At 38.3% G+C, this 14,275-nt stretch overlaps 1 protein-coding gene across 1 annotated transcript in view; it reads left to right on the top strand.

Annotated features, from left to right (window-relative positions):
• Positions 1-14,275, top strand: part of MTMR8 (myotubularin related protein 8) — a 134,440-nt gene that overhangs the window by 72,028 nt on the left and 48,137 nt on the right. Inside the window, exons 2-8 of the mRNA XM_012643218.1 lie at positions 552-674; positions 3,475-3,637; positions 5,267-5,424; positions 7,978-8,106; positions 9,181-9,315; positions 12,267-12,399; positions 13,747-13,856. Of these exons, the coding sequence (XP_012498672.1) occupies positions 552-674; positions 3,475-3,637; positions 5,267-5,424; positions 7,978-8,106; positions 9,181-9,315; positions 12,267-12,399; positions 13,747-13,856 (951 nt within the window). The remainder of the gene's footprint in view (positions 1-551; positions 675-3,474; positions 3,638-5,266; positions 5,425-7,977; positions 8,107-9,180; positions 9,316-12,266; positions 12,400-13,746; positions 13,857-14,275) is intronic.

Here is a 14,275-nt window from a genome sequence, read left to right on the forward strand (position 1 = left end):
ATGCTTTTGATTGATAAGTTTAACTCATGTACATTTATTGTAGTTACTGTTATATTGGGACTTATTTCTGGCATTTCATTTTATACTTTCCATTTATGGTACTCTCTTTTTGTTTTTTGTTTTTCTCCTTTCCTGATTTATTTTATTCTTGCCCTATAACTTAAGATCTATTCTCATATTATTTCCCCTTATTGATTTTTTTTTTTACACATACAATAACTTCACCTTCCCTCCAACAAGATAAGTTCTGTAGCAGACTCTTAGGTTCTGTATATTTTCCACTCACACCTACCACCCCATCACATAAACATTGTCTAGAATTTTGATCCTTCCTAGAATACATGTTTCCTTTCCACTTTTATGGTTTTTCCAGGGCTGATTTCAGAAAAGTAAATACAGATCATACTAGTTTGCCATCATGGCAGAAAGTGGAAAGCCCCAAAGAAGTTTTATAGCAAATTAACAGCATTTATCTTGCTTTGAATTGTCCCACTTTAATCACAGGTGGTGAGTTGATAACATAATCAGTATTTCTTTTCCCCAAATAACAGGTAGAAAATGTGAAATTACTGGATCGTTATGTGGGTAAGAAACCAGCTAATGGGATTCTGTATCTTACTGCAACTCACCTGATCTATGTGGAGGCTTCTGGTGCAGCCCGGAAAGAAACATGGGTATGTTCATGAGAAGAAATGTCAAAGCATCTTAAAGAGTTATGCATACATGCTTTCTATGTGGTATTTTCTTGAAATTTAAAATATCATTATTGCTGTAAAATGTTTTCTTCAAAGAGCCTATTCTAGGAGTCTTTTGATGGTCTAAATTGTATGACTCCTCTTCCCTCAAGTTATTGGCTCTAGTCATCTTACTCATTTTAGTCTCCATGGGAATGTTCCTGGGGTTTAGCTCAATTATTTTTGGGTAGAGTAATCTCTGCTCATTTTCTCAACTTAGTCTGTAAGCTTCCTGAAGTAATTTAAAGCCTTGCTACCCATAAAATGTAGTCTAAGACCAGCAGCATCAGTATCGTTTGGTAACTTGTTAAAAGTGCAGAAGCTCAAGCCTAAGATTTTCATTTTCTAAAAAGTGCTTAGGTGATGCTGATGCTGAAGGCTCATGGACTACATTTTGACCAGTACTGATTTAGACCATCTTTCTGTCCTAAGACAGGATTTCACTGGGGTGTGTGTGTGTTTTACTTGTTACATTTTTAAACAATGTTTTCTAATTACTTCCGCACCCCTAACAATACTTTATGCCTTCCCCATCCTAAAACAGCATCATAGTTTAATCTTAACCTAATCATGAGCCAGATTTATACTTAGACCTCTTTACTTATAACAAGTAGAACATGCTTCATATATGGCATATCATAGTGATTAAGATCACAGGCTTTAGAGCTGGTCTGCTTAGGTTGGAATCCTAGTTCAACATTTACTACCTTTGTAACCTTGGGCAAATCATTTAACTTCTCTGTGTCTGAGTTGCGTCATCTATAAAATAGGGATAATAATAATACCTTGAATTATTTTAAACAAGGTGTGAGAATTGCAAAGTTAATGTTTATAAGTGCTTAAAACAGTACCGGGGACATGGAGAATACTATTATATACATATAAAGTAAATTAAACTGAATATGCCTATGAAAGAAGTATTTTAACATTTCCTTTTAAAAATCCCTTGAGCTTTCTCCATATGAGATTGTCTTTTGTTTCCTTTGTTGTGATGAAAGAAATGACAAAAGAGGAATCAGGAGAGCTGGCCTAGGCTCAGCTCTGATGCTAACTTGCCATGCGACCTTGGGCAAGTGATTCTCCCTCTCTGGATATGTTTCCTCAAAATGAGGTGGTTAGATTATATAATTAGTAAGGACTCTTCTAATTCTAATGGTTTAGGAACCAGTTCTTTGGTACTGTGCCATGAGTCTATCTCCTGTCTACTTGCATTTATAGACAGTACACATGTCCCCAGATTTGTTTCTAGGCTAGTATTATTTCAAACTACTAGACTGGATCTGGAAGAGAGAATTTAGACTTATTTTTTTATGTCAGAGGAGCCTCATTTGCCCAATTAATTTTATTAATGAAGTTCTTCCCAGTCTTAGGCTGCCCCACTTTTACCCGACCCTTCCCAATTTCACCACAGTTGGTTTGCCTGGCCCTTGATCTCCATGATCAATGTTTTGCTACCCAAATATACATCTTACATATTGGCTGACAGGAATTTGACTTTCTTGAGATTTCATATATTAATTCCTGTTGCATTATCAAGAGTTTTTGGGGCCCCTCCAAAACTGCCACGAAAGGGAGTGAGTTTGACAAAACAATTAAAATGGAAATGAAGATAGAAATTTCCTCCTAGGAATATGTGAATCATCTCCACACATGCTCCATTCTTAAATGGTGCATATGATTGAAAGATTTCATGGAAGAGATGACTTTTACAGGTAAACTGGGGCCTGGGGCATGGGGGAGGAGAAGAAAAGGCAATGTTGTTTGGAAGGCCATTCCAGGCATGGGACAGGGACTCCAGAGAATGGAAAGAGTACATCCAGGCTTTATAGTTGCAGGAAACATCAGACACGGATAGAAGCAGAATGTCAAATACTAAAACACAAAATTAAGTTTATACGGATTTTGAATTTATATACAAATAATTACGTTATGGACATATTTTCTTTTATTGGTTCCCTTTCCATGCATTTCTTCTTTTGCTGGCATCAGCATGGGCAGGAGTAATCATCCTACATTCTTTGCTTTACTGTCACTAGTATATAAAATGTAGGAGAATATTTTCCTCCTAATGTTTCTAGTTAAATCCATATTCCAGAATTAGAGTTTTTAGAATTCCTAGGTAAAGAACCCTGGACTTGGTGTTAGACTGCCATGGTTCAAATCCTGTTTGTGCTACTTCTTGGCTGTGTGACCTAGATAAGGAATTTACTTCTCAGAGCTTTGGTTTTTTTCATTCCTGAAATAGGATGATTGTACCTCAAAGGGCTCTTATAGGGATTAAAAAGCTAATGGTCATGGACTGTCTTATGAATAATAAAGCATGATACCAATTGTAATCATTATTTTAAATAATAATTTGGTAGAACAAAAGGAAGTCCTATTTTCCTTTGTAACAATTATTCTTTGATTATAAACTCCACTATAGCATACTAGAAGTCATCTATTCTCAACTGATTTACCAAAATTGTCCTGCAAACCTGTTAATCTTATATCTTTAAAGAAAGAGAAGTTTTCTAACACTGCAATTTGCTTCTCATTGCTTTTCCACTATTATGCTTTAGTTCTGTTTGAGAGAATTCCAGTTATGTCTTTCGAAGGATATTGATTTGTGTCTTTCAAAGGCTGTAGATGTGATCACATCTCTGGCCATGCTATTACCCTTACTAAAAGTCAGGCACAGTGATACTAATAGAGACAGTGCACATCTGTATGTTTACCCTGGTTCTTTTCTGTTTTTCAGATTGCACTCCATCACATTGCCACTGTGGAGAAGTTGCCCATCACTAGCTTGGGCTGTCCCCTGACCCTCCGCTGCAAAAACTTCCGGGTGGCCCATTTTGTTTTAGACTCCGACCTTGTATGCCATGAGGTTTATATTTCACTGCTCAAGCTTTCTCATCCAGGTAGTTATGATAGTATTTTCTGTCTAAAACCATTTTAATTTTTTTCCAGAATGGCATATTGGAAAGATAATTAGCTATGGAGTTAGACAGAACAAGGTTTAGATATGCCAACGTACTAGCTCCATGGTATTTGGGCAAGTTATATAACCTTTGTACTCAGCTTCCTCACCTCAGGAGAGTGAAAGCTTCCCAAGGAGGTCGTTTTGAGGCTTGAATACATTCATGCATTAGTATATATAATAATAGATGTTTAATAGCTATTTCCTTCTCTCTCCCTCCTTCCTTTTGAGTATCAATTTTTAAATTTTTCGTCAGTTCAGGAAGATTCCTTTGGAAAAAAATTGGTTTCCTGTTATCCTGCACACTTTAAGTTTGTCCTACTCTTCCCATCCCCTACCTTCAGTTCCAACTAGAAAGAAAACTAGGGCAATTTATGAGAGTCCTTAATAATGCAGTTATTCCTGCTTCCTCCAGCCTCACCCTCTCATTCCCCAGTCCCCACTCCTAGGCATGTAACCCATCAGCTCCCTCTGATTTTAGCTGTGGGATTTCCATGCTCTTACATTTTCCCTCCTATTTTCTTTTCTTCTCTCCCTCTCCCTCCCTCCCCCCCACTCTTGTTTTTGAGACAGAGTCTTGCTCTGTTGCCCAGGCTAGAGTGCAATGGTGTCAGTTTAGCTCACAGCAACCTCAAACTACTGGGCTCAAGCGATCCTCCTGCCTCAGCCTCCCAAGTAGCTGGGACTACAGGCATGTGCCACCATGCCCAGCTAATTTTTTCTATATATGTTTTTAGTTGTTTGGCTAATTTCTTTCTATTTATAGCAGAGACGGGGTCTCGCTCTTGCTCAGGCTGGTCTCCAACTCCTCCTGAGCTCAAGCAATCCTCCCGCCTAGGCCTCCCAGAATACTAAGAGTACAGGTGTGAGCCAATGCACCCAACCTTCCCTCCTATTTTCTTCCCCTCTTTCCCCAGAATAATTCCTCAGTATTTGCTGATATTATATTGACAAAGTTACCTGCCAGCCAGCCCAGCACTTTGTAAGCCTCTGGTAGGCTCCATTCATCTCTGGAAAAGTTGTTGCCACATAAATCAGTCAAATGAGTTATTTGATTGCATGTTGTATCTTGTGAAGGGAGGAAGCAGGACTGACAGAGGGAAGAGAAGAAATGGCCATTTATCAGCCATAAGCTGGTATTGGCTTGACAAGGAGAATGCAAGAATATTGTTAATGTTATGCCACTTGTTGCAACAAGCAGTGCAATTAGGACATGGAAGCCCAGTTAAAAACTTCTGGTAAGGACTACTTTCCTAACATGTGAAACACTAAAGCTTCAATTCAATCTATTATCCAGCATGCATTTTTATAGGAAGCCATGCAGAAAGATCCCACTTTGTATTGCTATCACAAAAAATTAAAGCATTTTTAGAAGAAGAACCTGAAATAATATTCCAGTTCTTATTTGTTACATAAAGGCAAACTTATACAGAAAACATAGTCCTTTTCTGGGGCTGTTTGACAAACATTCCCTTTGGGAGAAGGAAGTTTAGCCTTTATTTGCATTATTTGGTGATCGTTAAGTTTTACTCATCATTACCTTGTTTCCTTGCCTGCATCTCTTCTCTAGCATTACCTGAAGATCTTTATGCTTTCTCTTATAATCCCAAATCCTCAAAAGAGATGAGGGAAATTGGATGGAAACTGATTGACCCAGTATCAGACTTTGGGCGAATGGGAATACCCAATAGGTACTGGACCATAACAGATGCCAACAGAAACTATGAGGTAATTTTCATTGTTGTTATCCTTTTGTTGCATTTAATTAAAATGGCAGAATAACAGCAAGCAAGACACTGAAAAAAGAAAGAGGAAAGTCACTCATAGTCTTTCCTTTTTATTCAGCATTCAGTCATCAACAAGCATTTATTGAGTACTTACTGTACTTGAGGCACTGAGTCAGAGATCTCATAGTCTAAAGCATAGGGTACCATGGCAGCATAGATGAGGGATATGAAAATTATCCTGGGAAGCCAGAAACAGCATGGTATTTTGGGGAATAGCCTTGTAAAGGAACTCTATCCTAAATTATTCTAGGGGAGAAGGAAGATGGCCAGGAAGTGAAGCCAGATCATGAAGGGCTTCATGGACAAATTAAAGAATTTGAATATTATCCTGAAGATAGTTGGGAGCCATGAGAGTATTTTAAGCTTGAAAGGAACATGGATGTGTTTATATTTTGGAAAGATAACTTTGTTCTTAGTGTGGAGAATTGGTTTGCTGGAGCTAGAAATGCAAGAGAATGACATGTGAAGTAGAGAACACGAACTAAGGCAATGACTGCAGATGGAGGGGAAGAGATAGTTTTAAAGATATTTTGGTGATAGAATTGAAAGAACCTGGTGACAGATTAAATGTGGTAAAAAGGGAAGGAGTATAGTATGCATCCCAGGTTTCCTGGTTTCCTCGCTTTGGTAACCAAGTGAGTAGTGAAGATGTTAGCTGCGATAAGGACCACAAGAAGAGCTACATACAGACAGTGTCTTCAGTTTTACACTTGAGTTTAAGGTGATTAAAAAGATATCAATTATTTGATATCAAACATTTGGGTCTGTATCTCAATAAAGAGCTCTGGCCAAATATAAAGGTCTAGGAATGCGTTGGGGGTCTCCACGACCATCCCTCAGGTTTTGTGATTCACTAGGGGGACTCACAGGACTTGGAATATAATTGTACTTATGGCTATGATTTATTACAGTGAAAGGATGCAAAGCAAAATCAGGAAAGGGAAAAGGTTCATGGGATGAATTCTGGAGAAAACCAGGTACAAGCCTCCGGAGTCATCTTCTGGTGGAATCACACAGGACATGCTTAATCTCTCCAGCAACAAATTCTAACAACACATGTGAAATGTTGTCTACCAGGGAAGCGCATTAGAGACTCAGTATTCGGGGTTTTTATTGGGGGCTACTCATATAAGCACCCTCTGCCTAGTTCAAGATGCCCAGAAGGAAAGCAGGTGTTCAGCATAAGTGACATTGTTTATACAGATGGTTTAGGCCCAATCAGCCACTCTTACCAGTTAGGGAATGATGGATAGCCTCCTGAAATCCAAGTTCCCAGGCACCAACCATGGGCCCATTTTGCATATAGACTTTTCTAAGGGTAGTAGCCAGGCCTGCTGTGATAACTTTTCTGCACAGGGAGTCATTGGTGTTTAAGTGATATCCTTCAATTGTTGGATCTTTAAGTTATTTACAGCTTTTTACCATCATAGTAAGGTTGTAATTGTAATGGCTTTCTGATAATATAGCTTTGAATGTCTACTAGGTATGAGGATTGATGAGCTGTCACTTGGCAGAGCTATCTGTGAGGTGGCTTGTTAGCATCATTCTTGATAGGAATGAGTAGAGATAGGGTGACTTCTGTCAAGTTCAAATGTTTCTAAGCCCCCTGAATGAGGTATGTAATATTCTTGTTGGTTCTTTGGATGTATATGGCCTTCTGAGCTAAAAGGGGAGTTCCATGTATTTCTCTTTGTATGACCTGCTTCTCCAAAGTTAAGTCCAGATAAGGGGATGGGTAGAGAATAGTTTCTTTTTCAAATGGTCTACATTCTGGGGATATTGATTTAATGAGTTATATAGAACATTCTTGATCTGATCTACCTTGAACTTTTTTTTTTTGCCTGTTCACTTTGTATTTGTTTGATCTGTTATCAAATGTTTGGGGTGTTTTTTACTTAGGGGAGTGATTAGAGTTAATTTTGCAATGTCACATCTATGCTGTTATAATATTTTGTTGCTGTCAGTTTGGAAAAATGTATTTTGGTAACCACTAAAAGCTTGTAAATTTGAGAAAATGTGTCAGTCTTTTAATAGAGTAAGTCACACCTAAAATGTCTACACCTCCACCCCCACACTAATGTTTTAAAGGCCCTCCAGTTATGCAAACTAAGAACCTAGCATGTAGTTTATGAAAGCATACATCATATATCCTCCTTCTCCACCTGTTTGCCTTATATTTGCATTTATTCATTTTAATTTTCTTGTTTATAATCTACATTGTTTGCTCTGATAGGCAAATATAGGAATTTAAGGGTAGAGTTGTATGTGGTTTTAGTTATTCTAAAGGTACATTTTGTTCTTATATGTCTCAATACCTTCCTTTCTGGAAAATAATAGCATACTTGGAAAAGCTTTTATACCAAGGATATTTTTGTTCTTGTTTCTGAGGAATGAATGATTCTGGATGATAAATACCAGCCAGCTAATGCTTGAGTGATTGCTAATTCTGGTCTGTGAAAAACATAAAAACAATATTGAGCTTATTTTCTTTTAGATATGCAGTACCTACCCTCCTGAAATAGTGGTTCCTAAATCTGTTACCTTGGGAACAGTGGTTGGAAGTTCAAAGTTCAGAAGTAAAGAACGTGTCCCTGTACTCTCCTACCTCTACAAAGAGAACAATGTGAGTTAAATAAATTTCTCTAATGGGAACTAAACTTGCTTCTAGAAGACTTGTGTTTAAGTCACCTTACCACTTACCAGCTGTACGACCTCAAGTAAGTTATTTAACTTCTCTGAACTTCATTACTTATGAAGGTTTATGAGAGAGTCACGTGAGGGAAAAATATATGTGTGCTTTGTAAATTGTCAAATGTTGTACAGATGTTAAGTGGCATTTTAGTGTGTTCATTTGTTTCTTTCCTTTTCTGTGGGTTCCAACTTGGTGAGAAGTTGTGGAATGAAAGGGAGTTAGTTGTATGAGAGAATATTTTGGGACTGTGGCCTCTCACTATGAATATGGATATCTTTGATACTTTCTCACTGCTTTCATATAATTTAAAGTAGTAGGAAGAAAGCACTTGGCTCCTTTGCATTTGAGTCCCCTTATGTAGGAAATGATAATAGTTCTTCCCTCTTGTGGTCACTTTGAGATCTGGGGTTAGACAAATAGTCAAGTTCTCAAGTGGGCAACTATTCAAATGCTAAAGAATATAGTAATGCAATTGGGTGTTTTTGTATCAAACTATCAAAGTGAGAAGACCCCTTAAAAACCACACCAAAGTAAAATGAAGTCCATTAACTGATCATTACCAGACATGCCTATTAAATAGCTATGTTGTTTTTATGTTGAAATGGCTTGAAACCAACTAGTCTTCTGATTTGGCATTAACTTCTGAAACTAGTGAACCCTGTTCTCTTAAGGAACCCCACATTTTTCCTCTACCTTGAATTCTGCTGCCACTGAAGACTCTGGTTAATGTGGACAATATTACTGGGACTGTGAAAAGTGGGGCAGTTTCAGGAAAAATAGCTAGCCCATTATGTATTGAGAAAATAATTTTATTAAGGAAACACTCTAGATGTGATTTTGTTGTAGTCTGATTTGCCCAGGGGAGGCAGGAGGCTGAGTCCAGTGTCAGTGGAATGGTTGGGCTCTAGGGCTCATCCTTTCCCTCTAGTCACAGAATCTGGGGTCAAGGAGGATTTTTGACCGCCTGTGGATATGATCACTCAACTGTTACACTTTTTCTTACAGGCTGCCATTTGCCGCTGTAGCCAGCCTCTGTCTGGATTTTACACTCGTTGTGTAGATGATGAGCTCTTGCTAGAGGCCATTTGCCAAACGAACCCAGGGAGCCAATTTATGTATGTTGTAGACACAAGACCAAAGGTATATGTTGATGACTTATTTGATACTCCTACCTCTTGTAGTCCCCTCCTCACATGTTGAGATTTGCAGTGTTATTGGGAAAGTTAGGTTTGTGTATGTGGGTTTATTGTATCAGACATTGTGTAAAACATTTGAACAAGACATTTGGGGCTCCTTTTATAAGCCTGTCACTGTTAAGTGAGGCTTGTGAGAAAGTATTTTGAACCACCTAGCTTTGACATGTGAATATGACACCCTTAGTTGAAGGCTCATTGACATCCCTTCATCTTTTCCACTAAGTCTGTTCCTCAGCTAGAATCTTCAATATCCCCATTCTGTGATCTGAATTTACTATCAGAGAAAGAACTTCAACTTAAATACTGGAGACTTACTCCTACCAACATATCTTTTTGTAAATAATGTATTAAGCCACAGTTGGTTAATAATACTTTGGCGTCTCCCAAAGGAGCAGGGTTCACAAATCTGACTGCTATATGATTAACAAAAAATCTTTGGCTCATGTGGCAGTAATTTTTTTAGGACCTAATGCTATTAGCTGATTAAATTTTTCCCAGTTCAGTGAAGTGCAGTTTAAATCTTGGTCCCAGAGAATAGGGAAAGACCAGGAACATAAATTTGCCATGGATTTTGGCAGTGTAAAGGGTCCTAGTGATATCCTTTGATCTTTCCAAGAGGCTGATGCTATATGTTTTGTCTGAATGTGTTTTCTTAGGTTTTGTCCCTTTCAAATGCAAATGTCACTGAATAGAGGTACCTCAAATCAACATAAGTATCAGCCTATACTACTCTCCGCATTAATTCCTTGACCTTCAACTTTTTGTCTAGTTCTACAAGGGATTCAGAAGAATTCATTGTGCCCCACAAAGCAAATAAAGGACAGATTCCTGTTTTCTAAAAGATTATCATTTTTACAAGCAGCCCCAGAAAGAAATAATTTTGCTCATAATTTGATGTGTGGAATGTGACTGACTAGGAGATTTCATTGCTAACTGGTAATCACTAAGTCAGTGATTTAGAGCTAAGCCTAAGCCAGGTGGTTGTGACTTCAGAGTTGAGCAATTGGATATACGTGAAACCAGATAGTAACCTTAGCAGCTGTCTGTCCCATTTTTGGGATACCTCAGTGACTGTTCTCCAGAGCTACCTAGAACTGACTGAGCTTGAGAGAAAATGAATTTTCCTTTCTGCTAAGGTGCCATCCTTCAGTTTCTCAGAAGCTTACTGTCTTGCTTAAACCATAACTGAATCTGACATTCTAAGATTTAAAGGAGTTTAATCAATTCTCAATCTTTCATCAAGATTAAATAATCTTAAAATGGTAAAGAGATACATACCAAGCTTTTGAAAAACTAAAGGGTTGATGCCTTTTGTTCAAATCCAACAGCAGAAAGCCCCATTCAACAGGTCCCCATTTTCCTCTCCAATTCGAGCAAATTAAGACGGGCCTAGAAATATCTGGCAGTCCCTGGATGGCTAGATCTATATTTTTAGTAGAAACTATATAGTACTGGCACAATTTTGTTCTTAGAAGTCAGACAAACCTCAGATCAAATCCTGCCTTAAGCCCTTATTCATATGATTCTGGGCGAATTGGATCACCCCTCTGAGCCTGTTTTCTTATAGGGATAATAATAGTACCACTATAGAGGCTGTAGTGAGGATTAAATTAGATAATATACGTAACTTCTACCACACCGTCAGGCACATACTAGGAGCTCAATAAATATTACATCTCTTCTTCATCTGAACATTACATATGCATCTGTTCCTCAGATCTGCCAGACATATTTCCAAAGAGTATATACTGGTACAATGTATTAATAGCTACCTGTCTGCATTAGCTGGCTTACCCAGACCTGAGTAGGGACTACTGTAATTATTGTTTTGTTTGCGAAAGCATTGCTCATAGCAAACTTCCTTGTTACTAAGTGGCTGTTCCTTTCATTTCAACAGGTGTTCCTTTCACATTTGTCATTAATTTAATGAAAGCTCAGTGACACCATCAGTGTGATAAAATACCAAAATTACCATCACGTTTCTCCCTTTAACAAATGTCTTGCACTCTAAACAGAATATGTGGAGCACATTGACTTTTTTTTCCCTTCTGCATGTCCTGACTTGAATAGTTTGTGCTTTGAGGCTTTTGCATTCTTTTAATACAAAAACTACACCTGTCCACATACATGCTCCTCTTGCCTTCTGAAATGCACAATATTGAGAGATGAGAGAACAGGCACAGACAACACAAAATCACTTAATTACTAAAATAATCATCATCATAGAAGGTATCTTGGCTGCTTTCTAGTTATTGTATCAATATATCCTCTCTGCAAGTCTCATTTATTCCCTACCCTGCCCAGCATTCTTCATATGACCTAGAGATTCTCTGATTACCACTAGGTAAAATATAATGTTAAAATAGCTATTGGTGTCTCCATTTGGATTTTATCAGTGAGTAAAAGTTATTTATCTCATACAGGTACATTTTAGACATTTTTCTAGAATAGGTATTTAAAACTAATTGGCCCTGAAGTTCTTAGACTTCTTTGTAGAGCTTCTTAGTCAGAAAGATTTTTGAATTTCTCCATGTTTCTCAGCATAAAGCCCTTTCAGCTGAGAAAACATTTGTTTGTGGGCTTCTCAAAATTATAATTTCAGTTCTTCAGAGCAGATATCCTTATAGCTACCATATCCTTTATCTCTTAAACAGGGTTTTAGTAATAAAACAAAAACACTAGATCTCCTTCTCTTTCCCTATATGAGTATGTTACTTAAGGTACCTGATATAAAAACCAGTGAAATTCTCTCCATCCCAGAATGTATCCTCTCTGATTTAACTTCTTTTTAGTTAGGTAGGATTTAAAACTGTTCAGAATGAGGCATTGAAATCGATGAACCCTGTTCTTTCATCATCTTGCCTATGTGCTCTGTTATGTCCTCCACTATTGCAGTTGAATGCAATGGCCAACCGTGCAGCTGGGAAGGGGTATGAAAATGAAGACAACTATGCCAACATTCGCTTCAGGTTTATGGGCATTGAGAACATCCATGTGATGCGGAGCAGCCTGCAGAAACTCCTAGAAGGTACTGGGATTTCCCTTTGGCTAGGCCAGAGGCCATAGCTTTGCATTATTATGTGAGCAAAAAGCATGTCTGATTTGGGGTGTAACGTAAAAGCAAGCAGGTGGGAAGAGTCAACAAGTGTTAAGGTATGTAATCGTAGTATGAATCTAGCTTACATAGTACCGAATTATAGCAGTGTTGGTCTGGCAGAGGGACTAAGATGTTCAGTTTCATAACTCAATAAAGTCTATCTGGGTCTAGTTGATATGGAAATCATTCCACTCTAAAGAATTACAGAGGTTAATGTTCAGGGGTGGGACAGACCAACATAAATATTAATGGATTTGGGATTCATTTCATCATCCTTAAGGTAAGAAATCACCTCATTTAATTTGCTGTAGGAGTCAGTCTAATTTCATCACTGTGCCAATGAAGAAGGCGAATTTAGACCTCAAAGGAATAAAGCTGATATCAGACAATTTGGTTATCCATCATCACTGCAAAATAATTGGGTCAGAATGGGAGCAGGGTGGGATTGAGGCCTTATAAGACTCTTGGGTTTAGAACATTTCTCCTAAAATCACTCCCCAGGATTTCATGATGTGATATGCCAACTCAGGTAGAGATAGTGAAAACTTGCCTTTAGTGAACTCCCTGTTCCTCTTCCCTTTTCTTCAATTTTGTACTGGTGTAGTCTGCCAGGACCTCTCCCTTACACCACCCTTATCAGATACTGTCTCCTCAGTCTGTGTTCCTTTTAGGATATTAATGTCCCTCTTCCTTAGGTCTCTTTCTCCTTTCTTTTTTGGCCCAGAATATTTTATAGAAGAGGACTTTGTTTTACAGATTTTTAAGGCAAAAGATTGCCCTCTGCTCAATACCCAGTGAAAAGTACATGAAAATTAACTGGTTATTTATTTATTTATTTTTCCAACTTGTTGAGACAACACAGGGCTGCAGGGAATAAGTAGGGGTGTGGGAGTACAGACAGATGTTAAGGGCCTGCAGAGTTAGGATGGGGATAGGTATGTGGGATTAGGATGGGGATCAAACATGTTATCTAATCAGAGGAGATGGGAGTATTTTCCTATAGATGATGATTTCATTTTCTGGCTCTTTTCTTGAGATATTTCTCAGGGGTTGGGGGTGGGTTCTACAACTCAAGAAAGCAGAGGCCCATGCTGGGAGATCTGGCAGGCTTTAGCCCTAGTTCTGTCCCTGACTGACTGTGTGGTTTCCAACTAATCATTTAACCTTTCCGTGCCTCAGCTTCCTCATTTACAAAATGAGGATCCACTTTCTCCCCTTTCTTGATGAATAAACTGAGGTGATTGTGAATTTCAATCTCTGCTTCCTTTTCTACCTTAGTTTGTGAATTGAAAACTCCAACAATGAGTGAATTTCTTAGCGGCCTGGAGAGCTCAGGGTGGTTGAGACACATTAAAGCTATTATGGATGCTGGAATTTTCATTACAAAGGTAATAATCAGGACTTTTAAGAATTGCACTGATGTTAATTATGGGATCTGTTGAGGTAGTAGTGTGCCATGGTGGAAAGAATATTGAAAAGAAACCTAGTTTCTGCATTCAACCCTGCCACTAACTCACTGTGTGCTCCTGAGCAAGTCTCTTTTCCCTTTCTGGGCCTCAGTTTCTCCATCTGCAAAACAAGGTGGTTGGACTAGAGTCTAATGATATAACTTTGGGGGGCCCCACACACCTCTTTGGGAATATGATTAACCCTCTCCCTCCTGGAAAAATATACATATGTATGTACTTATAGAAAATGGGCCTTGATTACAGGGGGGTCCACAGATTCCTGGACCTCAGGTTAAAAACTCTCAGGTGATCTCTAATGGTCCTTTGAGCTCACTTATTCTCTGATGTATTTTTGTGTT

Source organism: Propithecus coquereli, unplaced genomic scaffold (genome assembly GCF_000956105.1).
Source record: "Propithecus coquereli isolate 6110/MARCELLA unplaced genomic scaffold, Pcoq_1.0 Scaffold101, whole genome shotgun sequence".
In the NCBI taxonomy this organism is placed as follows: Eukaryota; Metazoa; Chordata; class Mammalia; order Primates; family Indriidae; genus Propithecus; species Propithecus coquereli.